The sequence below is a fragment of the Chiloscyllium punctatum genome, chromosome 24 (genome assembly GCF_047496795.1).
Source record: "Chiloscyllium punctatum isolate Juve2018m chromosome 24, sChiPun1.3, whole genome shotgun sequence".
NCBI classification, from domain to species: Eukaryota; Metazoa; Chordata; class Chondrichthyes; order Orectolobiformes; family Hemiscylliidae; genus Chiloscyllium; species Chiloscyllium punctatum.
In genome coordinates this window covers 50,047,717-50,075,530 of record NC_092762.1, presented here as the reverse complement: position 1 = coordinate 50,075,530, position 27,814 = coordinate 50,047,717, and the positions used below count along the sequence as shown (strand labels likewise).

At 41.0% G+C, this 27,814-nt stretch overlaps 2 protein-coding genes across 7 annotated transcripts in view; one reads left to right on the top strand and one right to left on the bottom strand.

Moving 5' to 3' along the window:
* The window catches only part of ticam1 (TIR domain containing adaptor molecule 1), a 124,419-nt gene that overhangs the window by 61,890 nt on the left and 34,715 nt on the right, over positions 1–27,814 (top strand). The window contains exon 3 of one of the 6 annotated variants that reach the window (XR_011964010.1): positions 9,811–10,494. The exons of the other annotated variants lie outside the window; for them this stretch is intronic. The gene's annotated coding sequence lies outside the window, so the exon portion shown is untranslated. Of the gene's footprint in view, positions 1–9,810; positions 10,495–27,814 lie in introns of those variants that run through there. 6 annotated transcript variants of the gene reach the window in all.
* cdo1 (cysteine dioxygenase, type I) overlaps positions 7,815–27,814 on the bottom strand; it is a 45,375-nt gene continuing 25,375 nt past the window's right edge. The window contains exons 2-5 of the mRNA XM_072593814.1: positions 21,045–21,122; positions 12,253–12,413; positions 10,489–10,658; positions 7,815–8,780 (exon numbers count right to left, since the gene is read on the bottom strand). Coding sequence (XP_072449915.1) covers positions 8,751–8,780; positions 10,489–10,658; positions 12,253–12,413; positions 21,045–21,122 — 439 coding nt within the window. The 3' untranslated portion in view covers positions 7,815–8,750. The remainder of the gene's footprint in view (positions 8,781–10,488; positions 10,659–12,252; positions 12,414–21,044; positions 21,123–27,814) is intronic.

Here is a 27,814-nt window from a genome sequence, read left to right as displayed (position 1 = left end):
CAGATAGGCAATGCCACAGTTGTCATATTGACTACTACCAGTTCCAATACCGTACAACCCAGATGGCCTCCTTCTTCAAAGACCACAATTTCCCCCCAGACGTGATCGACGATGCTCTCCACCGCATCTCCTCCACTTCCCGTTCCTCCGCCTTGAACCCTGCCCCTCCAATCGCCACCAGGACAGAACCCCACTGGTCCTCACCTACCACCCCACCAACCTCCATATACCTCGTATCACCCGTCGTCATTTCCGCCACCTCCAAAAGGACCCCACCACCAGGGATATATTTCCCTCCCCTCCCCTATCAGCGTTCCGAAAAGACCACTCCCTCCGTGACTCCCTCGTCAGGTCCACACCCCCCACCAACCTAACCTCCACTCCCGGCACCTTCCCCTGCAACCGCAAGAAATGCAAAACTTGCGCCCACACCTCCCCCCTTACTTCCATCCAAGGCCCCAAAGGATCCTTCCATATCCATCACAAATTCACCTGCACCTCCACACATATCATTTACTGCATCCACTGCACCCGATGTAGCCTCCTCTATATTGGGGAGACAGGCCGCCTACTTGCGGAACATTTCAGAGAACACCTCTGGGACACCAGGACCAACCAACCCAATCACCCCGTGGCTCAACACTTCAACTCACCTTCCCACTCCACTAAGGACATGCAGGTCCTTGGACTCCTCCATCGCCAGACCATCGCAACATGATGGCTCGAGGAAGAGCGCCTCATCTTCCGCCGAGGAACCGTCCAACCACAAGGGATGAACTCAGATTTCTCCAGTTTCCTCATTTCCCCTCCCCCCACCTTGTCTCAGTCCCAATCCTCGAACTCAGCACCACCTTCCTAACCTGCAATCTTCTTCCTGACCCCACCCGCACTCCGGCCTATCACCCTCACCTTAACCTCCTTCCACCTATCGCATTTCCAACGCCCCTCCAAGTCCCTCCTCCCTACCTTTTATCTTAGCCTGCTGGACACACTTTCCTCATTCCTGAAGAAGGGCTCATTTCCAAAATGTCGATTCTCCTGCACCTTGGATGCTGCCTGACCTGCTGCGCTTTTCCAGCAACACATTTTCAGCTCCTACTACTGACTGTGCCATCCAATGTTGGAGGTTGTCCTGAGGTCTCCTGAAAGCAACTGGCATAGTTCCACAACTATTTCACTGGGGAATTATGGAGTCTGTGCCTCTGTATCATTGAGAAAAAGCTAAACCTGGGCTGGTTGATGTGGTTGGTGCATAATGATGTCTATTGCTAAAACAGCATTTATTGCTCGTCCCTAATAGCCCATGAGAAGGTTGTGATGAGCTGTCTTCATGAACCACTGGAGTCCACATGAGGGAGATAATCCACTGTGCTGTTCGGATGATTTCCATGAGTTTGACCCAGCAGCAGTGAAAGACCAGTGATTTACTTCCAAGTCGGGATGATGCATGGCTTGGAAGGGATCTCCCATACATGTTCTGCCCATGTCCTTCTGGGTGGTAGAGGTTGCATATTTGGATGATGTTGTCTCTTTCATTATTTTGTAATAGCACTCCCTCTACCAAATGTGTGATGATGATAAAACAGAAAGGGATCATTCTGAAGTGCGAGAATTCTCCTGGCCATTTAACATGACCATCTTCCACCCTATCAAAAGATCTTCCCTATTATTCTCTTCTCCTTTCCCCTTTTCATTCCCTGGTTTTGTAGTTATTTATAAACTGTTAAATCCTTAATTTTTATTTTTGGTGAAAGAGCACTGACCTGAAATGTTAACTTTCTCCACAAATTTCACCTGGCTTCAGTATTGTCTATTTTCATATAAGATTTTCAGCCTTTTGGCTTTGTTCAATTGTGTACCTGCCGACAAGCTACTTACTCATTACAATTCTTATAGATTTCTTTACGCTTCTCCTCTAGGTGCTGACATATGTTTGGGTAATTGGTGCTGGGTGTCTTTAGGTACCTCATCCAAATGACTGTTCCATAAATTTTGAGTCTTAGCAGTCCCATTGAAACCTGGAGGTGATTCAACATTATAGAGCTAGAATAATTGAAACCCAGCACTAGGTTTTAGTTTTGGTGGTGGGCCCATCTCAATCTAATTTTGTGCTTGCTGGTTAGCAGGTTACCAGGCCTGTTTAGCTAGGGACCAGAAGTGAGTTTGATACATCACAGACTGCTGACTCACCTGTTAAAAGCCTATAGCTACTTTATTTCCTGGCATGCCAGCTTCAAAAAGGCCACATTCAGGGGCTTGAAAATTCTGCCCTTGTTGTCTCTCATCCTCAGGCAGAAGCTTGTTATACTTTCCAACTGCTACCTGGGCTGAGATCAAATGAGAACAGACTGGGAATTATGGAATTATTTACTACTCAGTACTACAAAGAGGCACCTACTTAATTACACTTAACAGAAATTGATTGTTTGTGACTGATTTATTTGTGGGTCAGTTTTAATTTCATTTGGCTAAGTTTGGGCAGCACTCTGGCTCAGTGGCTCGCACCGCTGCCTCACAGTGCCAGGCATCCAGGTTCATTTCCAGTTTTGAATGACTGTGTGGAGTTTGCACATTCTCCCTGTGTCTGCATGGGTTTTCACCAGGTGCTCCAGTTTACTCCCACAGTCCAAAGATGTGCAGGTTAGGCAGACTGCCAGACGAAATTAGAGTCATAGAGATGTACAGCATGGAAATAAATCCTCCAGTCAAATTCATCCAGGCCGACCAGATATCCTAGATTAATCTAGTCCCATTTGCCAGCATTTGGCCCATATCCTTCTAAATCCTTCCTATTCATATACCCCTCTAAATGCCTTTTAAATGTTATAACTGTACCAGCCTCCACCTCTTCCTCTGGCAGCCCATTCCATACATATTCCACCCTCTGCATGATAAAGTTACTCCATAGATCTCTTTTATATCTTTCCCCTCTCGCCTTACACCGATGTCCTCTAGTTTTAGACTCCCCCACTGCAGGTAAAAAACCTTGTCTATTTGCCCTAACCATCCCCCCTCCTGATTTTATAAACCTCTATAAGGTCACCCTCAGCCTCTGACACTCCAGGGAAAACAGCCCCAGCCTATTCAACCTCTCCCTATGGCTCGAATCCTCCAACCCTGGCAACATCCTTGTAAATCTTTTCTGAACCCTTTCAAGTTATAGCAGGGAGACCAGAGCTGCACACAGTATTCCAAAAGTGGCTTAACCACTGTCCTGTATAGCCGCAACATGACCTCCCAACTCCTATGTTCAATGCTCTGACAATATTTTGCCCTATCGTGTGCAGTATCCAGGGATGTCCAGGTTAGGTTGATCAGCTATGATTAAAGTGGGTTTACAGGGATAGAGTGGGGAGCAGAATCTGGGTGGCATGCTCTTCGAAGGGTCACTGCAGACTCGATTGGCCAAATGGCCTCTTTCCGTGCTGTAGTGCTTCTATGATTCAATAGGATACACAGGCGTTAATGGGGGTAGTTTATGGAACATCAAAATTATGTAACTACTTGCTAATTTTGTATTTTTCATCTTCATCCACATAAATAGACTGCCCGCTTAAATAATTAAGATCCCAACTGGAGGCAGTTTTTCAGGATCACCAGCACTTTGCTTTTTGTTTACGTCCCATTCAATAACTGGGAAACTTCCTACAGGAATGTAACAAGGAGCTTTCCAAAAGGGCACAACCTATTATTTTTCCAACCTGCCCTGGCCCTTGTCTCCACAGGCTGGGAAAATCCTTCCCAGTGTTTTGGATCAATAACCTTTCATCAAAGTTTAAGTGTAACAAAATATGACTGAAAATGCAGATTAATTATATAGAATCATTTTGATGAATGCCTCCCATGAGCTATTACGCATGTTTATAAGATGTCCTTGGTTGTCTTAAGAACAAAGGATACTGTTATATTAGCAACTTACTGTTAGTACTCAATCAGCACAAAGAACAATGGAGAGAGCAGAGAGAATCAAAGAGGAATAACTGAAGAAATAGAGAACAAGCATGACATAAAAGAAGCAAAAATAAGGATGATCGAGAGCACAGTTTCAAAGTAAACAAAGGGGAGTAAATACAAGCTGGTGACAGGAATAATGGGCCTTGTGGTCCAATAGATAGTGTCAGAAGCTCTGGGTTCAAGTTGCATCCAGGACTTAGTGGCTAAAAAGTTATGTTCACAATAGGGCTAAACAGATTCATTATTATCCTGCAAATCCTTTTAACACACGCCAGTAGCAGGCAGCAAGTATGGGAGAGCTTCCTTGTCAGCCAGAACTTTTACCATCACTATCCATAGTTCCAAATTATGTGTTTGTAAAACGGCATGCTCTACAGCAGCTCTGACTCCAGAGTCATCTGTACCACACCAATATGGTTAATGTTTCAGAGTACACAGATCAAAGTACAGTACGGGAGGAAACGTTCTGGAAGAATTGGAGAGGTAGATGGGGCTGTTATAGTGGGACAGCAAAGTTTCATGGAAGAAGCTTGGAGATGGGATAGTTCAGATGTAACTTCATGTTTTGATCATGTTCATATTTTTGAAGAAAAGATACCACTCAGATTACAGTTTGAGATAGTTTGTAGTAAGTATTTCAATGCAGGTTGATTATCTTTCCACAGTCCAAAGATGTGCAGGTTATGTGAATTGACCATGCTAATTTGCCCATCATGTTCAGGGATGTGTAGGCCAGGTGCATTAGTTAGGGGAAATGTAGAGTAGTAAGGGAATGGGTCTGGGTGGTTCATGGGTGGCACTTCAGAGGGTCGGTGTGGACTTATTGTGCCAAATGGCCTGTTTCCACACTGTAGGAATTCTATGATTCTATATTAAACCAACAACCGTCAGGATTTTCTTTGGAATACTCCATCCCAAAGCATAGTAGTCATTGAATATAGAGGTTTTTTTCAGATCTGTTGGATACTGAGGGAATTAAGGGAATGGGGCATAATGTAGAAGGTGTTGTTAAAGTAGATCATTAGTGGCAGAACAGACTTGGAGGACCACATAGAGTCATAGAGATGTACAGCATGGAAACAGACCCTTCGGTCCAACCCGACCGTGCCAAGCAGATAACCCAACCCAATCTAGTCCCACCTGCCAGCACCCGGCCCATATCCCTCAACTCTTCCTATTCATACACCCATCCAAATGCCTCTTAAATGTTGCAATTGTACCAGCCTCCACCACTTCCTCTGGCAGCTCATTCCATATATGTACTACCCTCTGCGTGAAAAAATTGCCCTTTAGGTCTCTTTTATACCTTTCCCCTCTTACCCTAAAACTATGCCCTCTAGTTCTGGACTCCCCGACCCCAGCGAAAAGACTTTGCCTATTTACCCTATCCATGCCCCTCATGATTTTGTAAACCTCGATAAGGTCACCCCTCAGCCTCCGACACTCCAGGGAAAACAGCCCCAGCCTGTTCAGCCTCTCTCTGTAGCTCAGATCCTCCAACTCTGGCAACATCCTTGTAAATCTTTTCTGAACCCTTTCAAATTTCACAACATCTTTCCAATAGGAAGACCAGAATTACACACAATATGCCAACAGTTGCCTAACCAATGTCCTTTACAGCCACAACATGACCTTCCAACTCCTGTACTCAATACTCTGACCAAGAAAGGAAAGCATACCAAACGCCTTCACTACCCTATCTACCTGCAACTCCACTTTCAAGGAGCTATGAACCTGCACTCCAAAGTCTCTTTGTTCAGCAACCCTCCCGAGGACCTATTAAGTGAATAAGTCCTGCTCAGATTTGCTTTCCCAAAATGCAGGACCTTGCATTTATCTGAATTAAATTCCATCTGCCACTCCTCAGCCCATCTGTTCGAGATCCTGTTGTAATCTGAGGTAACCCTCTTCATTGTCCACTACACCGCCAATTTTGGTGTCATCTGCAAACTTACTAACTGTACCTCTTATGCTTGCATCCAAATCATTTAAGTAGATGACAAAAAGTAGAGGACCCAGCACCGGGCCTTGTGGCACTCCACTGGTCACAGGCCTCCAGTCTAAAAAATAACCCTCCACCACCACCCTCTGTCTTCTACCTTTAACCCAGTTCTGTATCCACATGGCTAGTTCTCCCTGTATTCCATGAGATCTAACATTGCTAATCAGTGTCCCATGGGGAACCTTGTTGAATGCCTTACTGAAGTCCATATAGATCACATCTACTGCTCTGCCCTCATCAATCCTCTGTTACTTCAAAAAGCTCAATCAAGTTTGAGAGACATGATTTCCCACGCACATAGCCTAATCTAGATCCTATTTCTGATATTCTTATAGTCACTTAGTGAATCACCTGTTATATGCTATATATACTTTTAAAAGTAATGGCACTTAACTTTCTTTACACTTGCAATAAAGATTAGAAAGACCAGAACAGTGAAACTTGTACATGTACCATGTGATGATGAAATAAAGAATTCATCTGACTTTTATGTACATGTGGGATTTGTGAACACTTCCTGCACTTGGTGCTTTATATCAATATATAAATTCAATTTGGAAAGAACTCCTGCGCTATTTTGATAGAGATAGCGAACAGAGAATCCCTTGCCAACAATGGCTGATTTTTCCCTTTGCTAGCTTGGGAGCACAGAGGCTAAATATATTGTTTGCATTGCTAGTCAACTGAAATGAGATAAAGTGCAGACAGATGTCCATACAGTGCAATTCATTTAGCAACAGACATCAGTAAACCAGATAATTAGGGTAGCAGGAGTAGTACTGCAGATAAGTCATGGTATGGCACTAGACAAACGCCTCAAAAGGTCACAAGTTCAAATCACACCATGCCAAATTCTTAAATTGAATTTGATATTTTGCAATTTGTTGTTTGGTAACAGCCAATAGCTTTTATAGTGTTTTTCTGTTGTAAATAGCAGCTAAATCATGAACATCCTTCAGCAACAAAATATCTTTAAAATAGCAGATAGCATATACTTGCTTTTAGTCACAATTGATGTGGTTGATTCTTGACCTCTAAAGTGGTCTACCAAAACACTAAGTTGTCAGGACAGAACAAATTCACCCCTGCTAGTGTCATTCATATGCTGAGAACCAGTGAAAGCATTATCAGCCAGCCTTCTCCCTTGAAATACAATTAACCTTATTGGAGAATCATTTTATGCAGCATCAGGTGAACTAGGTTCAGGGTTAAGATTAGATTAGATTACTTACAGTGTGGAAACAGGCCCTTCGGCCCAACAAGTCCACACCACCCCGCCGAAGCGTACCCACCCATACCCCTACATCTACATCGACCCCTTACCTAACACTACGGGCAATTTAGGATGGCCAATTCACCTGACCTGCACATCTTTGGACTGTGGGAGGAAACCGGAGCACCCGGAGGAAACCCACGCAGACACGGGGAGAACGTGCAAACTCCACACAGTCAGTCGCCTGAGGCGGGAATTGAACCCGGGTCTCCGGCGCTGCGAGGCAGCAGTGCTAACCACTGTGCCACCGTGCTGCCCTTAAAGTATAATTCCAAAGTACCATCTGAAAATTATCAAAACCTTCCCTTGAATTATGTTGACAATTGATCATTCAGTTCTAAGCCAAGCAACATCATAACTGTTTACAGCAAAAGGAGCCTACAATCTATTGTAACTGTGCCAGCTCTTGTAACTATCCAATTAGTCCCTCACCCACTATATGCTCTGCTTCATTTGTGGCAGTTTTACAGAAACATATGGCACAACAAAAGCACTTGCAAAAACCTGACAAAAGTAATAAACTTTTTCATTCGCTTTCAGTAAACCATCTTGTTCTAATGAAAATCAAGATGACCTTTGCAAAGCTTTATAATAATAGGACATCAAATGATCTCTTTATTTAGGAAATTGTGATATTAGTCATGTTTGACACATTTGAAGAACACTCCTTTTTATCCACAGTTTCAGCTTGTTTATTTTAAATGGACAATTGACTGCTGAAATCAGACACAGGGAAACATATTAGTAAAACTGATTCCTTACAACCATTCAGGCAGATGTAAGATAGAATTGTAACTGTAAGATGATCACATGGATTGGAAGGTATGACAGATATTCTAGAAAAGCAATTTGTGGATCAGCATCCTCTTGGGATAGCCTGAATGCCCATGAAGCATTAGACAGTACTGTATAACAGGACACACCTGAACTAGCTATAGGACTTTGTTTCTTAAGCTTTCTTCAGAATTGCTGGAATGGGTGGTTGGAATCTGATAAAGATGGAGGAGTATTCATCCACTATTATCTCAAACAATAATATTGAGCCTGTAATCTGGAAGAAGAGAAGAACCATCGCTGCTCGTTTCAGATAGTTTAGTGGTGAGTCCTAAGGACTTGTGGTCTGTAAATAAAAGGAGGTTGCATGGTCATTTATATCTGGCAAACAGCGTAGTGAATTCATCCAAATTAAATTTACAGTCTTTTCGCTTCTTGTTCAGGGAAGCAGTTCAAAACCAGCTGACAGAGGCATGAGAAAGAACTCGTGAAAGGAAAGTGGAAAGGTACAGTGCAAAGAATGCTCTTGAATAAAAGTTAAAATACAATAGGATTTTCAGACCTTTTTATGCTTAAAAATTATGCAAAAATAGAATCTGGTGTCTCAGTGTTCATTTAAAGAAGAGGAATCCTCATTGAAAAGTCAATTCATCAAAACACGTTCTTTGAATTCCATCCATAAAGGTCTTTATCATCGCACGAGAATAGATATTACATTTCATGGATTTTCTTGGCCGATCATCTGGTTCAGTTGTTTTCTTTGGACACTGAGGCTTCCTTTGGGTTAGAGAAACATTATGTCACTCATTTATTCAAGCACAATTTCTTCTTTCAATCTACAGCTGTACTTTTGTTCAGTTAGACTGGTTGTGCACACTGTGCCATTGTAATTTTCAGCTTCACTGCAACCCTACACTGAACCAAATGTATGCTTTTCATATTAAATGTTCCATGTGACTGTATCCCTCCCACCCTCAGGAGGTGTAATAACCCGTAATATTGTAGTTCTAACACAATCCTTTCAGTATGCAAAGAAAATTCCTTATGATTTATACTGCCACCAGTGCTGTGTTCTTTAACCAACTCAGTTCTATAACCTAATAGGTGGGATAGGTTCTGAATAGTCAAATAGTACTCCAGACAGATACACCTATACCTCTTACTGCTGTACTGCATCCAAACAATGCTATAATGGTATGTTCCTCCTGGGTTTTATTATGAAGCCTCCTAACTATGCTGAAGTCAAACAGTTGCATCCATCCCTGCAGCTGTGACAAACTACATGCCCCAGCTATCAAAGGTCAGCTGTGCCCAAGCAGTTCTCCTGTAGCCGTTACTATCCTGGGTCCTGCTACAGACTGCTGGAACAAGAAACACAGATTTCACAATAATGAAACATATGTTCTACATGTACATAAATGTAAATGACTATCTGATAGTATTTTCAAAAATATGTAATCTAGTGAAAGGCAATACCTTCATAATCTATCCTAATAATATCTAGTTCGGATATGGCTGCTTGGGTATTCAAATAGGAGAAACATCAATGTATTGAATTTATAAATAGCTGAATTCATAATGGAATTCATTATGAACAGGCTGGCAAGGAGAGTACCAATCAATGGCTTGTGGCATAAACAACAATGCATAGAATCATAAAGGGTCAATACATTATGGTATAAAGTAATAATGCACTGTGGCAGTTACAGCCAATGCATTGTACGAGTCTGACACAGTTTCGCCAGGAATTGTATTTTTAATTAGGATTCCCATTTACTGATGGCCTGGTTTTTGCTTTGCCTTTCAGGAACCTGCCAAACGCAAGTCAGATATCTCCCCACAACGGTTTAGTGATGGAGAAAAAAGTTAAAGAACAGCCAAAAGAAAGCGAACAGTTAGGCTCTATGTTTTGTGAAAAAAAGCCTTATGCTTCAAATACTATTGTTTTTTTCTGACTGTGTAGACTCTTGCAGGAATACAGTTTGACGAATGCAGGCCTTCTCACAGTTTATCAAAGTGGCTTAAACTGTGAACATCAACAGACTTCAAAGCTTGGAGGATTTAACACCTATAGCTTAATCTGTCCTCTCTTCACACTGTCAACTTTCAAGTAAGACCCATGGATAATGGTTGGGAGTGACCAAATTTCCCTCTATTAAACTCGAGGTGTTGACGGCAACTGTGGAACGTTTACATAACCAAAGTTCTGGTATGACAGTCTGGAGATCTATCTTAGGAATCTCTTTATTCTATCTATCTCAGTGTCATAGTGGGTAAATATATTAATTCACTTGATGTGCTAGTTATATCATATTTAAACAACAGAGCAAACACATGACAGAATAACTGTCAACTGCCATGTTACAATATTGGACATCTATTACCCAAGTACAAGGGTGCAGAGAAATTTAAATACTATAAAATCAATAACTACTGTGGCTTTACTTTGTCAGCATTTAATCCAGTGTTCTTCTTCAACACTTACAAAAGGTGTTCGTTCACCAAATCTGCTCCAGAATGTCATGTTAACTTGGTTCTTGTGACCTGTTCTTTCATCGAAACAATGACAGCTGTTGAATGGTGGACTATACAGGTGAAGGCTCACTGCCGATTCTGTGTGACTCACGTTTTCCACCCGGTGCAGGCCGATGGTATCTGTGGTTTAGAGGGCAGGATCACACATCAGTTAGTTCATTGGAGTAACTTTTTAACTTGCTAATTTTTATTTCCCTCCTGTATGCACAGGGTTATGGCCATCAGCTGCCCTTTGGCGATTCATGCGTGTACCATTAATCATGAATGAAGCTGATTGCTTCATTGCAATATTTCATTCAACTCTGATGTTTCATACCATCACCTGACACCCATGAAATTGCATTTTGAAGCAGAACTACTGGCTTTGGTTGGATGTATTAACCTTAACTGATTTTTCTTCTCTGAAGCCCGTTGCACTGTTTTGAGCACCACTGCTAACCAGGCTTAGTCACAAAACATCTCATATTTTAAAAAATTGAATATACATCCAAAACCATCATTCTCATTTCAATAAATACTATGGAAGTACCTGTCAATAAGCTAGACGTACCTGTCATTCATTCATTTACTATTTGTTGAACCTGACTGTGTTTGAATGTTTCCACATGATGGTAAATGCAGTTCAAAAATAATCCATTTATTGTAAAGCACTTTGGAATGCACTGAGGTCATGTGAAAGTTGTGTATGCATGCAAGTTCCTTGCTTTGAAGGTAAAGTTATTACAGTTCATTCTTTGTGAAGAAAATATTCCATTGTTCAACCCTAAATTTTCTTTTTACAATCTTTGTCTATGTAGACTTTACCATAGACTTTAGGGCAGTATCTTACATTTGTAAATAGTTTATCAAACCAAGAAACAGGAGAATTCTTTGTATAGTTACCAGCCAATGTAAAATCCTCCACCATGAGCTTTCCTTTCATGTATTTAGTCTAAGAATCACTTATTCCTTCTCTGAAATGTCTTTTTTTCATTCTTTCTTGTTTCACTACATTTATCTTACATTCTGTGCCTGTACCTTGCAAATATGGTTTACACAATACTGTTCCTTAATGGACCAAATTATGTAATTGGTACCAATTGGGAATAACAGCTTAAATGCTTGTTGGAGTAAAGCTTAATAGCAATAATAATTGACAGATTAGACTGTCAAGTTAACACTCTCACCAAAATAATGTTGAATGAAAATTTAAGTTTGTTCAAAATATAATAATTTCAAAACTAATACATCTGAATATGATATACAAACATGTAGGCACACAACTGTTCTATTGTAATTTATTTGAGTACTCATTTTACCCATGTAAAAAAAACCCACATGACAATCCATAGGTTTGCTCTGTTAAATTAGATGTTTAGGAACACTGAATGGCTATGTTTAATGTTTCATATTACACTTGTGTTTGTACCAGTCACCAGTGTTTAATTTCATTTGTGCTAATTATACAATTTAGCAATTCAAAATGTTTTGAATTATCTCTAGTATTGTTGATTGTTACTACTAGTAGATTGCTGCAAACAAAGTGCTTTACATGGATAATCCTTTGGATTATCTATTCCTTTGTACTACACACACACCTAGATTAGTCCAATTGAGCAGTGAAAGTAGTAAGGATGTTTGTTACTAGCAGGCTCTTAGAGCCACCAGTGTATGGTATCTGCTGGATTTGATCCTACTTAGAATAGATACATGACCTTCTTGGGGAGAACTTTACCATTGATGTAGGTGCACTGATTTTCAAGGAAGGTTTTCTCCCATCTCCTGGTCAGCTCCTGATTCTTGTGATCACCATCTGGCCAATTATACAAAGTTTCTTTCAGTTGCCCTTGTAGTATCTTCAGGAAGCAATGTGAATTGGCGTGGTCATGGATACTGCTGCGGAGTAACCAGACAAAGAACACTCAGACAAATTATAACAAATCATAAGTGAGTTTATAATGCACAGATCAGAAAACATTAGCTTGAGAAGTTTATATTTCAACTGCAAATAAAGCTGCGAGTGAAGCCAATATACAGGGCAGTGCTGCGTCACATGAGTACAAAAGGTCCAGGACCTAATTCCAATATTTGCTGATCAAATCCAAAACAAGCACCGTAGTTGCGATATGGTCTTAGTAACCTTGGGCTAAAAAAAAATTATACAAGTTTTTGCTGCTGACTTTTACCCAGAACTGGAAAGACTGCTTATGTGTGGGCACTGAGTGAGAATATGGTTAGTGTCAGACCTTAGATCTCAGATTCTAACAGCTGCTGATATGTACAACGAAGGACAAGGGAGAAAATAGTGGTTGAAAACAAAATGAGGATACAAAACATCAGGAAGAGCATTCCATAGAGACATTTTTAACTTTAGCATAAATTTCCAAAATAAAGTGGTCGTCGAACCATACCAGGTGACAGTAGAAATTTGGTTTGGAGCCTTGTATGCTTGTAGTACAGCTGTGCTCCCAGATCAATGCAAATTAAATACTGCTATGCCAAACATGGGAAAGACTAATCGTGATATTTCAGGACAAAGGTCAACATTTAAATTAATTTGTATTTATTTGCCATTTGGGTTTGCAAATATTTCAGTACTGTTGCAACATGACAATGGCTGTAGAGCAATTCATGTTCATTTTGCCCTTCTGATTTCAAACATAGTCATCATGGTCAGGTCAGGCAGCAGCTATTTGATGAAGGGTCACTGAACTTGAAATATTAACTCTGTTTTTCTCTCTATAGATGCTGTCAGATCTATTGTGTTTCTCCAGCAATTTATGTTTTACTTTCAGATTTCCAGCAGCCACAGTTTTTTTTTATAATAGTGGTCAACTTGATTTACCAGATTACGGTCCCTATCTTCCCCAAAAACCCCAAGAATTTCATTCTACTCTGTGGGTCCATGTCTTTCGTATGAATTATGTTAATTAGGTGATTGTCTATGATGGGCCACAGAATTAATCAGGGAGCAGGAGAATTGACGTTTCGGGCATGAGCCCTTCTTCAAGAAGGGCTCATGCCCAAAATGTCGATTCTCCTGCTCCTTGGATGCTGCCTGACCTGCTGTGCTTTTCCAGCAACACATTTTCAGCTCTGGTCTCCAGCATCTGCAGTCCTCACTTTTTCCACAGAATTAATCACCAAGTTTTCCAGTATGATTTAACATTGTCCTTTTACCTTCCGGCTCACTGATAATTCATCATTTAATTTTCCACCCTAAATAAATCACCAGTCTTTTTCTAGGTCATGACGTTGTATTGCTGAAATATGAAGTGTTAGAATTAAAGAAGAAATGGTAATACTCAACTTATTATATTTCTCTCTGTATTTCATCCCTGAATGATTTCTCATCTTTTCTAATTCATCTGGTCAGTGCAAGATTTAGAGTATTTAATTATTTCCAGTCTGTATTAAATTATTTTAACCAGAAGCTTTGAATAAATCATTTTAGCAAAACAACATTGGTTTCTAATGATAAAAACCTCCACCACCACTTCTGCAGAGGGCAGGAGAACCATCCCTGTAATTCAAACCATAGGTCAAATTCCCATTGAAATGGAACTTAACAGGTTAGTTGCTGTGCTGGGGGATGGGCTTGGGTGGGAAATCTGTGATCAGAATAGTCCTGTGATGGGTTGGAAGATTGAGAGCTGCTGATCAGGATTTCAGGAGGGAGGTAGGAGATACGTTCATTCAAGTATAGTGCCTGAAATTTTATTCTTTTATTATTTTTATAACCTCTAGTTCATCTGTCAGACAGTCCATATGGCCTTAACCTTGCCCTAGTCCTAACATTGTTAAAACTAACCTTTGACTAAATTTGCATAATCTCTCCTTTGACTCGGTGAGGCATCTTGAGATTTTGTTTTATATTAAAAGATACTAGATAAATTAAAATTCTTGTTGCTTGTATCACTGTTTTCCCTATCCTACCCAACATTATTGTGAGAACAGTCACTGTAGAGGTTACAGAAGGCCCATCGGCTTCTTTATAAAGCAACCAAGGAAGGGCAACAAATATGACGTCATAATAATGGCTGTAGAATAATTAACAAATTCATGTCTACTTTTCAAATGAAAATAAAAATAGCTATCATCAACTTGATTCATCAGGTCAGCTCCCACAGAGTCCCGTCTTACCCCATGGATTTAATTTTCTATAATAATTAGATGAACTGTGTGTATAATAGCAAATATTGCTGAAGATCTCAAAGGAGACACCCAGCAGTATCTGTGGAGAGAGAAACAGTAAATCCTAAATCTTAAAGGGATTGGTTTAGCTCAGTTGGCTAAATTGTTGGTTTACAGAGCAGTGTGATCCTCAGGTTAAATCACCACCAGTCCCTTCTCCCTCAGGAGGGAGCAGCCCCTATGGTCTGGTAAGACAAGAAGTCTTAAACCCCCCCAACCCACAACCTTTATCCAGATACTGCTGTTGATGTTGCTGAAATATTGAGCCTTATAGTAATACATTTAAAGAAAAAATAACTGCATAATGATATTTTAGCATTGGCTTCAATGCCAAAAAGCCATTTACTTGGCTGGCTGTTGGATGGGAGGCAGAGTCTACATGATGCAGATGGCATGGCTTGCATGCTGCCAGGTACACTGGCTGATTTAATTTCTTTCTCACCTCCCTTTTAACTGTTGTGGGCAAAATCCTGTGGGCCAGTGATTTCCAAACTTTTTTTTTCCTCCACTGTGACCACATTGAGGCTTGGAACATATTAGAACCCCTTGTGAAATTATCAAAGTTGCAGCCTGTTAGACAGGCACAGTTGTTATAACTCAGTAAGAGCTCCGTATCAACCACTGCTGCCTCAGCACATGACTCTAGAACTTCAATGGGCAATCCCACAAGGAATCCGAACCCCACTTTGGGAAGCCCTGCTTTAGGCAATTCATATACACATCCAAAACCAATAATGCAATTAGCTGAATGAAAATGTAGCATTCGTACCGTAATTGTTTGTTTTTAAGTTAAAGGTTTCTTTTAATAAATATATTTTTTGGGCCAAGAGTGAAAGGGATAAAAATTACAGCTGGAGAAAAGATGACAGTGAAGGTTATAAAGGCCTTTGGAGACATTCTGAATCTTAGAATGATGTTCAGATGCTAGATGTTAGTTAAAAGAAAACTGGGTCACAGACTTCAGCAGTCTGTGCACCATTCTATGTCATTAATGGAAACAACTTTCGCATTAGTAATTTCAAAGGAACTGGATATACAATATACATACTGTGGCTACAAGAGTAGCTCAGAGGCTAAGAATTCTGCAGCATATACTCACCACCCGTCTTCCAGAAAGCCTGTCCATCATCTACAAGGCACGAGTGTGACAAGACAAGGAGTGTGACTTACCCCTTGTCTGAATAGGTGAATTCCAACAACAATCAAAGTTGGACACCATTCAGAACAAAACATTCCATCCACCAACTTCAACATTCAGTTTCTTTACCACTGACACAGTGGCAGTGCATGGCAGCAGCTCATTTGTGCTCCTTTGCCAGTCCTTCTAGACCTATGGCCTGTACCATCTAGAAGGATAAAGGCAGTTGCTGGAGAGGAATTTGCAGGTGTTGGTAACCATTCAAATTTCACACCATTTTGACTTGAAGCCAGAGGCTGAATTTTCTTAGATGCTGAATGATGTGGACAGTGGTAGGTCAGTTGGGAAAATATGGTGTGATCGAAAAACTGAGGAAAAGGAAGTCCAATTTTCTTTTAAACTATTAAACAGCAAAGTGAAAATCTTCCTGATGAGTAGTGGGAGGCCTATTTGTAAACATTTACATCTCATTTATATGCAGTTTGTTAACTCCTGCACAGCAGAGAGAAACTAAATGGCAGCAATTCTCCAGATGAAAGTCAGAGTTAGTATCTGGTGGCTGTAGCTCATCACTTGCTCCACCAAGTCTCTGACCTGACAGCCATCCCCACAGTCTAAGGGCATGTTCCATGAGCAGCGACCGTCAGCATCCACCCCATCCAAGGTGGTTGGTATAGGGACATATCATCATGCGTCATATGACTCATGTATAATTCAGTTCACAAGTTTAATACTGCCCTTGAGTACACTGATATCTTGCACTGTAATGCGGTTGCCAGGCTATTTTATGTTCAGGGACTAGCAATCAACTCATTTCTCAAGGTTTCGTAGCTTGCATTCTTAGTACTGTCTCACTTTGTGCCGACTTGGATGTTCACAGCATTTGTGCCATGCCTTGCATTGCCTTTTAGCACAGACACAAAGCCAGGTAGTTTGTTATGGTGCAGGCAGTCATCAGTCAAGGGATGGACATGTTGGCATTGCACCATACAAATCTCACACTTACAGCATGTGTTAGCAGCCTATTCAGCAAACACACTGCACACACTTTAAATGGCCATGTCTCAAAGTCATACAGTAAAGGTTATGAGAACTGTCTTCTATAAGGAGGAATCAGTAAAGTAAGTCAAGAATGTTGGCAGACCTCATTCCAGGGACCTAGACATAGTCAGTCAACCACTTAGGGTGTCTAGGGTCCAAAGTCCATATCATGAAAATCTGGATAATGGGCCACATGAGTCCTGCAATTCCATGTCTGGAAATTAACACCAAGTCAGTCAATGAGCTGCACAGAGATCCGTTAGGAATTACTGGTCAGGGCTTTTTTTCCAAGTTGCATAGACGGTTGGGCCACAGTTCTTCCAGGGAGTTTAAGTGAAAATAAAATGTTATCAGGGGTCATTGTTGGTGGGGATGATAGGGAAGTCAATATTGGGGATTAGATGTCCCTGTCAACAAATTGGGTGCCAACTTGCCGCTGTTGGCAATTCTTCCAAAACTGCAAACGTGAAAGACAATTCATAGCAACAATGATTGACTTGGTGTACAGCTGGGACTCAAATATGGTGCTGGTGGCAGCAATCCTAGAACGTCCTGGCAGCGATGAGAATTCCCACTACTTGGGAGCGCATGTTGGCACAAGAACAATGCCTTAAAAATATGGTTTCAACGTTAAGATGTGAGCAGCATGAAAACTGAATGAAAGAATTTGCTCGCATTCACAGAAAGAAACCCACTATGAACTCCCCAAAATTGACAGATGGTTTGATAAATTTCAGTTAAGGTCACCTTCAGTGTTACTGAGGCAAAGTCATATGTACCTGCATCTAACAACTGCAGCAAATCAAAAAGGCTCATCACCACCTTCACCAGATCAATTAGGGTTAGGCAATAAATGCTGCCGTCATCCATAATGCCACATCCCATGAACAAATATACAAATGCATTTAAAATTTGTTTGGATTCCTCACAAAGCTGAATCGGTACAGGCTCAGGTTATTTCAAGGCAAATATTAAATTTAAAAATGGATTTATTTATCGCTATTGCACAGTGGCTGTTCAACAGTTCATAACTTGGGTCCATTATATCTTTCTGACTGAATAGTCAGCAATGATGGTCAACTTGACTTATCAGGTTGACACCTGCGGAGTTTTATGGATTCACAAAAATCATAATAGCAAGGTGATTTTCTATAATGGAACTCAAAGTCAATCACCAGGTGCTCCAATTAGATTAGACATTACTTACACTTTCCTCCTCACAGATCATATGATTTCCTGCTGTAAAAATACCACATCTCTTGCTATGTACTGCTGTTAATATTGCTGAGATATTGAGACTTACAATAATACTCCTAACAGAGAGATAGATCCACAGTTGTAAAGTTTTATTGTTAGTTGTAATTTTATACCCGAATTTAATAAATTAAGTTGACTAGCTATTGGAAAGCTGACCAAAAGATGTGAATGGCTGGTGTGCAGTCTTGCTAGATCCCACAGATGATTTAGGCCTAACTAATAACTTCACTGCCTCCAAATAAATATAATTGTCATTATTCTTGTGTATGATACGTCTCAAGCCTATGGTAAAAGTTGAATTATTCAAATGCCAAAAGGGCTCACTACACATACCAATTTTTACCTTTCATAAAATTAAAATAAGCACTTTTGAGCGAACGAATGAGCTTCAACTTACATAACATTGGATCGAACTGATTTCAATGTTTAATACAATAAGCCAAAAATACAATTCAGCAGTATGTTCAATAGGAGTTAACACATTTTTATAATTCATTGAAGCAATGCAACTCTATGTACAGATTACTCACTTATTGAATCACTTATGGTTAAATCAGGTTGGGAAAATATATAAAGTATAAGCAGGTAGGGAAAGTATTAAGTTTTGAGTTTTGTGGAAAAAGAGGTTCAGCTGAACATGACTCCAATCAGATTAGAACTTGCAGTTAACAATGGGGTGCTGCAGGCAAGGGTAATAGGTTAACAAGGTGGAAAAGCATTCATTATGTAGAGCTATTTAACAATATTGGAAGCATTTAGTATGTGATGTCAGTTTAACAAGGTGAAAAGTATTCATTATGTGAAGCCAGATAAGGTTAAGAACATGCATTGTGTAACAGCAGATGGCTTAATCTTTACTGCTGACACTCGCTGATTGTAATGGTCACCCAATCAATATGTATGTTGCCTTATCTGGATGCTCCTCCCTGTAAAATGACCACATAATTCATTAAGAAACAGCTCTTCCAGAGAAGACTGAGAATTCTTGTCTCTGTGCACATGGGCGATCATTTTCTCTCCCTCCAGGGCCCAGAATAAAGATGAATGAGGTAAAACTATACTGTGTCTCTAAACATTTTGCTTTGACTTTTTTTGGGGGTGGGGGTGTGGTGGGGGAAACAGGACAACAAGATATTTTGCTGCATCATAAAAGGATAGTGGTAGTACAAAGGGATCTGGGAGTGCTAGTCCAGGATTCTCTAAAGGTAAACATGCAGGTTGAGTCCGTGATTAAGAAAGCGAATGCAATGTTGTCATTTATCTCAAGAGAGTTGGAATATAAAAGCACCATTGTGCTACTGAGACTTTATAAAGCTCTGGTTAGGTCCCATTTGGAGTACTGTGTCCAGTTTTGGTGTCCACACCTCAGGTAGGACATACTGGCATGGAACGTGTCCAGCGGAGATTCACACAGATGATCCCTGGAATGGTAGGTCTAACATACGAGGAACGGCTGAGGATCCTGGGATTGTATTCATTGGAGTTTAGAAGATTAAGGGGAGATCTAATAGAAACTTACAAGATAATACAAGGCTTGGAAAGGGTGGACGCTAGGAAATTGTTTCCGTTAGGCGAGGAGACTAGGACCCGTGGGTACAGCCTTAGAATTAGAGGGGGTAAATTCAGAACAGAAATGTGGAGACATTTCTTCAGCCAGAGTGTGATGGGCCTGTGGAATTCATTGCCACAGAGTGCAGTGGAGGCTGGGACGCTAAATGTCTTCAAGGCAGAGATTGATAAATTCTTGATGTCACAAGGAATTAAGGGCAACGGGGAGAATGTGGGTAAGTGGAGTTGAAATGCCCATCAGCCATGATTGAATGCCGGAGTGGACTTGATGGGCCGAATGGCCTTACTTCCACTCCTATGTCTTATGGTCTTATGAAATATCACCACAATTCTCCTGTTGAGAAAAAAGTTGTACTCCTGTGAAAGTTTGACTATTGATGTTAAGTAATCACTGGACGTGTTTGAAGTTCAATTGTTTTTAAAGGTGCTATGTCCAAATCCCAGACCCAGTGGTCATTTATAATTATTGTGAATTTTATTTATCCAAAAGAATTATTCTTTTTTCCTTTTTTTAAATGCATAGAAATTTGCATTCTGACACATAAGATATGACAGAGAAAAAATAAGTTTAGTGAACAATATAAAGAACTGATTTAACCACTTAAAACTACCTACTTGCAGAGAGTTAAAATTGGGTCCTGTGGCCGTGACATGATTGGGGGGAGTAAGGAAAGGGGAGTAAGGAAATCAGCCATACAAACTTGACCAGATTAGATTACTTACAGTGTGGAAACAGGCCCTTCGGCCCAACAAGTCCACACCGCACCCGCCGAAGCGCAACCCACCCATACCCCTACATCTACCCCTTACCTAACACTAGGGGCAATTTAGCATGGCCAATTCACCTGATCTGCACATCTTTGGAGTGTGGGAGGAAACCGGAGCACCCGGAGGAAACCCACGCAGAAACAGGGAGAATGTGCAAACTCCACACAGAGAGTCGCCTGAGGTGGGAATTGAACCCAGATCTCTGGCGCTGTGAGGCAGCAGTGCTAACCACTGTGCCACCGTGCCGCCCACAAATATCTCTATATTAGAGATATAGAGGCCTGTCAATCTTAACATCAAGGCCTCATTATAATATTCTTGGGCTGCATCCTGCCTTCAGGGGCAGGAAACAGCAGTAGGAGCCCAGGGGGATGGGTATTCAGTGGAAACAGCTCTGGCTGTCTGTGATACTCTCACAATGTATAACTCGCCAACTGTCAGATGTGAAAATGGATATTTGGGCAATGGGTGTCTGACCTGGGGAATGGAGTTCAAAAATGGAAATTAGTTAAAATAAATTCTACTGAATTTCAGAATGATTTCCGTCTGATTTTCCTTACCTGCCATGTCCTTCACCCCAGCAAAGAATCATCAGGTTGAACCTTCCATTTCCATGGTCTACAAGATTTCGAGTGTATCTGCAAAAAGTATAAGATTAGATTGTAATAAACAGATTAGTATAACATATGTAAATTGGAATGACAGCAGTGAGCCATTTGGACCCTTAAGCCTGTTTCTGTAAATAGAAAATTCAAGGGAATGGGAGCTTCAGTGGCTGGACCAGCAGTTACTGTTAAGAAGGATCCTTCTCAAACCGCTGCAGTCCATTTGACAGACTACACCCACAATGATGTTATGGAGCGAGTTCTAGGATTTTAAAATGCAACGGTGAAGGAATGGCAATATATTTACTAGTCAGATGGTACCTTGTCGATGGTACAACCAGCTGTGGTGGAGTCTTGATGTTGGAGGGAGTGAAGGTTTATGGTTTGGTGTCAATCAATTGGGCTGCTTTGTCCTGGATTGTGTCAAGCTTTTTAACGGTTATTGGAACTGCACTCAATGAAGTGGCGAATTATTCCATCACACTTTTGATGTGCATCATAGATAGTGGAAAGACTTTAGGTTGTCAGGAGATTACTCATTGCAGGATTCCTACCCTCTGAGCTGCTCTTATAGCCAAAATATTTATATTTTCTAGTTTCTGGGTAACGCCAGTGGGGGAATTCAATGATAGTAATGCTTTTGAATGTCATGGTTAGATTTCTTTTGTTAGAGATGGTCATTGCCTGGCACTTGTGTGATATGAATATTAGCTGTCACTTGTCAGCGTAAACCTAGATATTGCCTAAATCTTGCAGCATTTAGAAATGGACTGCTTCAGTATGAGGATTTGTGAACAGTGAACATTGTAGTGAACATCTCCACTCCTGACCTTATGGTGAGAAGGTTTTTGATGAAGCAGCTGAAGATAGTTTTGCCCAGGAGGGGTGCTGGAGCTGAGAGGTTTGACCTCCAGTAATCAAAACTACATACCAATGGTTTATATATAAGGTTATGACTGATTAAATTGAAGCCTCTACTTTCTTGGCTCCTTCTTATTCCTTTTGGCTTTCCTGTTCGTCAAGTATCTAACTCCGTCTTAAAAAATAAATAACTTGTCCTCCACTGCTCTATGTGGAAGAGAATCGCACAGAACAATGACCCTCTGTGAGAAAAAAAAAGTTCTCATCTGTCTTAAATGGGAGTGCTCTAATTTTTAGAATCTGTTCCTGAACTCATTGGGAACTTAGAAATATGAGATGGAGCTGTGTGTTTTATTAAGTTGGTTAACAGCTGTATTTATTGCCATTGCAATTCAAATGGGGAGGATCCCGTGGGTAAACTCACTGATCCTATCTTCTTGGTGGGAAACAATTTGAAGGGTGCAAGTTAGAGATTGGGTTAGAAAATATACACTGCTGTAACTTTGACTAAGCTGGGAGTGATTTGCTTACTCTATTTCTGTGCTTTATATGTCCTGGTAAGGTATCATACAATTTAATAATGTGAAGTACCTGAATATATGCCTGTTCAAGATTTAGGGGCCACTTATGGGTGTGAACCACAGCTCCTAAACCCTGGCAGAATGAAACTTGTAGTACATACCCTACACTACAAGCATCCCTTGATGCTGGCCTTGCTCCTGTATCCACAGAGAGATTGAGATTAATGCAGATCTTGTTTATGTGAAGCTTAATAACAATCCTTCAGCTAACACCCACAAACAGGCAACCAATTAATTCCAGTAACAAACTTTGAGGACACTATAAAATAAGCACTGAAATCACTGGGTCAACATAAAGTTACTTGCTGCAAAATCAAACACAGACTCTTAAAAGAAACACATAAACCGTTATATAGGAAAACAGAATATAGGTGCAGGAGGAAGCCATTCAATCCTTCGAACCTGTTCTGCCATCCTCCAGATCACGACTGATCGTCCAACTCAATAGCCTGCTTTCTCCCATAACCTTTGGTCCCATTTGCCCCAGGTGCTATATCTAGCTGCCCCTTGAATACAATTAAATGTTTTGGCATCAACTACTGTGGCAATGAATTCCACAGTCCCACCATTCTTTGGTGAAGAAATGTCTCCATATCTCTCTCCTAAATGGTTCACCCCAAATCCTCAGACTGTAACTCCTGGTTCTGGATGCACCCACCATTGGGAACATCCTCCCTTGTGTTGTGACACAACCACCTGATGAAGGAGCAGTGCTCTGAAAGCTAGTGCTTCCAATTAAATCTGTTGGACTAAACCTGGTGTTGTGTGATTTTTAACTTAGAATTTTAAAGTCTCTAGGAGCTCCCCCTCCCCCCCCCACCCCTCATTTGTCTGAGCCGCAGCAAAAACAATCCTAACGTAATCAATCTCTCCTCATACATCAGTCCCACCATCCCCGGAATCAGCCTGGTAAACATTTGCTGTACTCCCATGAGAGCAAGAGCATCCTTCCCTAGAAAAGGAGACCAACACTGAACACAATATTCCAAATGTGGCTTCACCAAAGTCCTGTATAACTGCAACAACACATTCCTGCTCCTGTACTTGAAACCTCTCGCAATGAAGGCCAACATACCATTTGCCTTCTTTACTGCCTGCTGCACCTGCATAACTTCAATGACTGCTGCACGAGGACACCCAGGTCCCGCTGCTCGTTCCCCTCTCCCAGTTTACAGATATTCAGGTAATAATCTGCCTTCTTGTTTTTGCTTCCAAAGTGAATAACCTCGCATTTATCCAAATTATACTGCATCTGCCATTGATTTGCCCACTCACCCTACCTGGCCAGATCATGCTGAAGCATCTCTGTATCCTCGTCACAGTTCACCCTCCCACCCAACTTTGTATCATCTGCAAACTTTGAGGTGTTACATTTTGTTCCCTCATTCAAATCATTAACATATTGTGAATATCTGGGATCCTAGCACTGATCCCTGTGACACCTCACTAATTACTGCCTACAATTAGAAAAGGACCCATCAATCCCTACTCTTTGTTTCTTCTCTGCCAATCAGTTTTCTATCCATCTCAATAGACTTCCTTCAATTCCATGCACTTTAATCTTGCACAATAATTTCTTATGCAGCACTTTGTCAAACTATTTCAGAAAGTCCAAATATACCACATCAACTGGCTCCTCCTTGTTAACTCTACTAGTCACACCTTCACAGAATTCCAACAGGTATGTCAAGCATGATTTCCCTTTCATAAATCCATGCTGACTCTGTCTGATTCTGCCATTACTTTCTAAATACTCTGCTATAAAGTCCTTGACAATTGATTTGAAACTTTTCCTCACTACTGTTGTGAGGCTTTCTGGTCTATAATTCTGATTTCTCTCTCCCTTTTTGAACATTGGAGTAACACTAGCTACCTTCTAATCTGCAGGCAGTCTTCCAGAGTCTATAAAATCCTGGGAGATTACCACCAATGCATCTACTATTTCTAGAGCTACTTCCTTAAGTATTCTGGGGTGTAGATTATTAGGCCCTGAAGGTTTATCTGCCTTCAAGTCCCTCAATTTTCCCAGCACCATTTCTCTACTCATATTGGTCTCCCTCAATGCTTCCCTCTTACTAAATCATGTATTCTCCAACATTTCTAATATCTGATTTGTGTCCTCTTGTGAAGGCAGAGCCAAAATATGTATCCAGTTGCTCAGTCTTTTCTTTGTCACTTTGTATGTTCCCCCTGTTTCTGTCTTTTGGGGACCTACATTTGTCTTCACTAATCTCTTTCTCTTCACATACCTAGAGAAGTTCTTAGTGTCAGTCTTTATGTTCCCTGCAAACTTACTTTTGTACTGTATTTTCCCTTTCTTAATCAATCCCTTGGTCCTCCTTTGCTGAATTTTAAAGTGTTCCCAATCCTCAGACCTATTGTTTTTCTTGGCCAATCTGTATGCTTCTTCCTTGGATTGGATAATTTTCTCTAATTTCGTTTGTAATCAATGGATTGGCACTCTTACCCATTTTGCTTTTGTGCTGAACATGAATAAAAAAAATGAAAGAATTGGTTAGACTAATCTGCATCTAGATTGCCATTATAGATACATCAAAGCCCTGCCATTTGAAAAGGATAGACCAGGTCTAAAAGTTGAATTTCTAACTTGGAGGAAAGCTAATTTTGACAGTATCAGGCAAGAACTTTCAAAAGCTGATTGGGTGCAGATTTTTGCAGGTAAAGGGACGGCTGGAAAATGGGAAGCCTTCAGAAATTAGATAATGAGAGTTCAGAGACACTATATTCCAGTTAGGGTGAAAGGGAAGGTGTAGGGAATGCTGGATGACTAGAGAAATTGAGGGTTTGGTTAAATATATCAGCTACAGACAGGATAAATAGAGTGAATCCTTAGAAGAGTATAAAGGCAGTAGGCGTATACTTAAGAGGGAAATCAGGAGGGCAAAAAGGGGACATGAGATAGCTTTAGCAAATAGGGTTAAGGTGAATCTAAAAGGTTTTTACAAATACATCAAGGACAAAAGGGTAACTAGGGAGAGAATAGGGCCCCTCAAAGATCAGCAAGGCGGCCTTTGTTTGAGCCGCAGGAGATGGTGGAGATACTAAACAAGTATTTTGCGTCAGTGTTTACTGTGGAAAAGGACATGGAAGTTATAGAACGTGGGGAAATAGATGGTGACATTTGAAAAATGTCCATATTACAGAGGAGGAAGTGCTGGATGTCTTGAAATGCATAAAGTTGGACAAATCCCCAGGACCTGATCAGGTATACTCGAGAACTCTGTGGAAAGCTACGGAAGTGATTGCTGGGGCTCTTGCTGAGATATTTGTATCATTGATAGTCACAGGTGAGGTGCCAGAAGACTGGAGGTTGGCAAATGTAGTGCCATTATTGAGGAAAGGTGGTAAGGACAAGCCAGGGAACTATAGACAGGTGAGTCTGACGTCAGTAGCGGGCAAATTGTTGGAGGGAATCCTGAGGGATAGGATGTACATGTATTTGGAAAGGCAAGGACTGATTAGGGATAGTCAACATGGTTTTGTGCATGGGGAATCATGTCTCACAAACTTGATCAAGTTTTTTGATGAAGTAACAAAGAAGATTGATGAGGACAAAGCAGTAGATGTGATCTATACGGACTTCAGTAAGGCATTTGACAAGGTTCCTCATGGGAGATTGGTTAGCAAGGTTAGATCTCACGAAATACAGGAAGAACTAGCCATTTAGATACAGAACTTGCTCAAAGGTAGAAGACAGAGGGTGGTGGTGCAGGGTTGTTTTCCGGACTGGAAGCCTGTGACCAATGGAGTGCCACAAGGATTGGTGCTGGGCCCTCTACTTTTCGTCATTTACATAAATGATTTGGATGTGAGCGTAACAGTATTAGTTAGTAAGTTTGCAGATGACACCAAAATTGGAGGTGTAGTGGACAGCGAAGAAAGTTACCTCCGATTACAACAGGATCTTGATCAGATGGGCCAATGGGCTGAGGAGTGGCAAATGAAGTTTAATTTAGATAACTGTGAGGTGCTGCATTTTGGGAAAGCAAATCTTAGCAGGACTTGTACACTTAATAGTAAGGTCCTAGGGAGTGTTACTGAACAAAGAGACTTCAGAGTGCAAGTTCATAGCTCCTCGTAAGTAGAGTTGCAGGTAGATAGGATAGTGAAGAAGGCATTTGGTATGCTTTCCTTATTGGTACAGGAGTTGGGAGGTCGTGTTGCAGCTGTACAGGACATTGGTTAGGCCACTGTTGGAATATTGTGTGCAATTCTGGTCTCCTTCCTATCAGAAAGATGTTGTGAAACTTGAAAGGGTTCAGAAAAGATTTACAAGGATGTTGCCAGAGTTGGAGGATTTGAGCTATCAGGAGATGTTGAATATGCTAGGGCTGAGGGGTGACCTTATAGAGGTTTATAAAATCCTGAGGGGCATGGATAGGGTAAATAGACAAGGTCTTTTCCTGGGGTGGGGGAGTCCAGAATTAGAGGACTTAGGTTTAGGGTGAGAGGGGAAAGATATAAAACTGACCTATGGGGCAATGTTTTTATGCAGAGGGTGGTGCGTATTGGAATGGGCTGCCAGAGGAAGTGGTGGAGGCAATTACAATTGCAACATTTAAAATGTATCTGGATGGGTATATGAATAGGAAGAGTTTGCAGGGATATGGGCCGGGTGCTGGCAGATGGGACTAGATTGTGTTGGGATATCAGGTCGGCATGGACGGGTTGGACCAAAGGGTCTGTTTCTGTGCTGTACATCTCTATGGCTATGACTCTATTTGTGGTCCTGTTCTGTGGCAAACTGGAAACTGTAACACATCACGAGAGATACTTAGGTATACAAATTGCATGGGTTTCTGAGTGCAGATACTTATGTTAGCCTGAGCACATCTTGGATTTGTACTGGAGAGTTGGTGGACATGGACATCCTGTACTGTTATTCAGGTAACATTGTTGAGTATTTTTAAGCAGCTTTGTAGACATGTTGTACACAGGTACCAAAGATAGTGCTCCATATTTTGGGTATGTAGGAGGTGGCAGCGGATCAATACCATTGTGTGTAATGCCCAATGCACAATCAGAATGACACTGTCAGACACATGGTGTGACTTCAACTTTCTTTAATCCAAAAACATCAAATCTTTGTCTTCCCAATTGAAAAGTCGGATTTTATAGAATGGCTGGCTGTTCCACGTGGAGACACTACTGTGCAGATTTAGACAGTAGCAGAAATAGGAGAATTGTAAACAGGAGCTCCAGATTCAAAGGAGAAGGAAATGAGAACTGGAGACAGAAATGTAGTAATAGAAAATGTAGGAT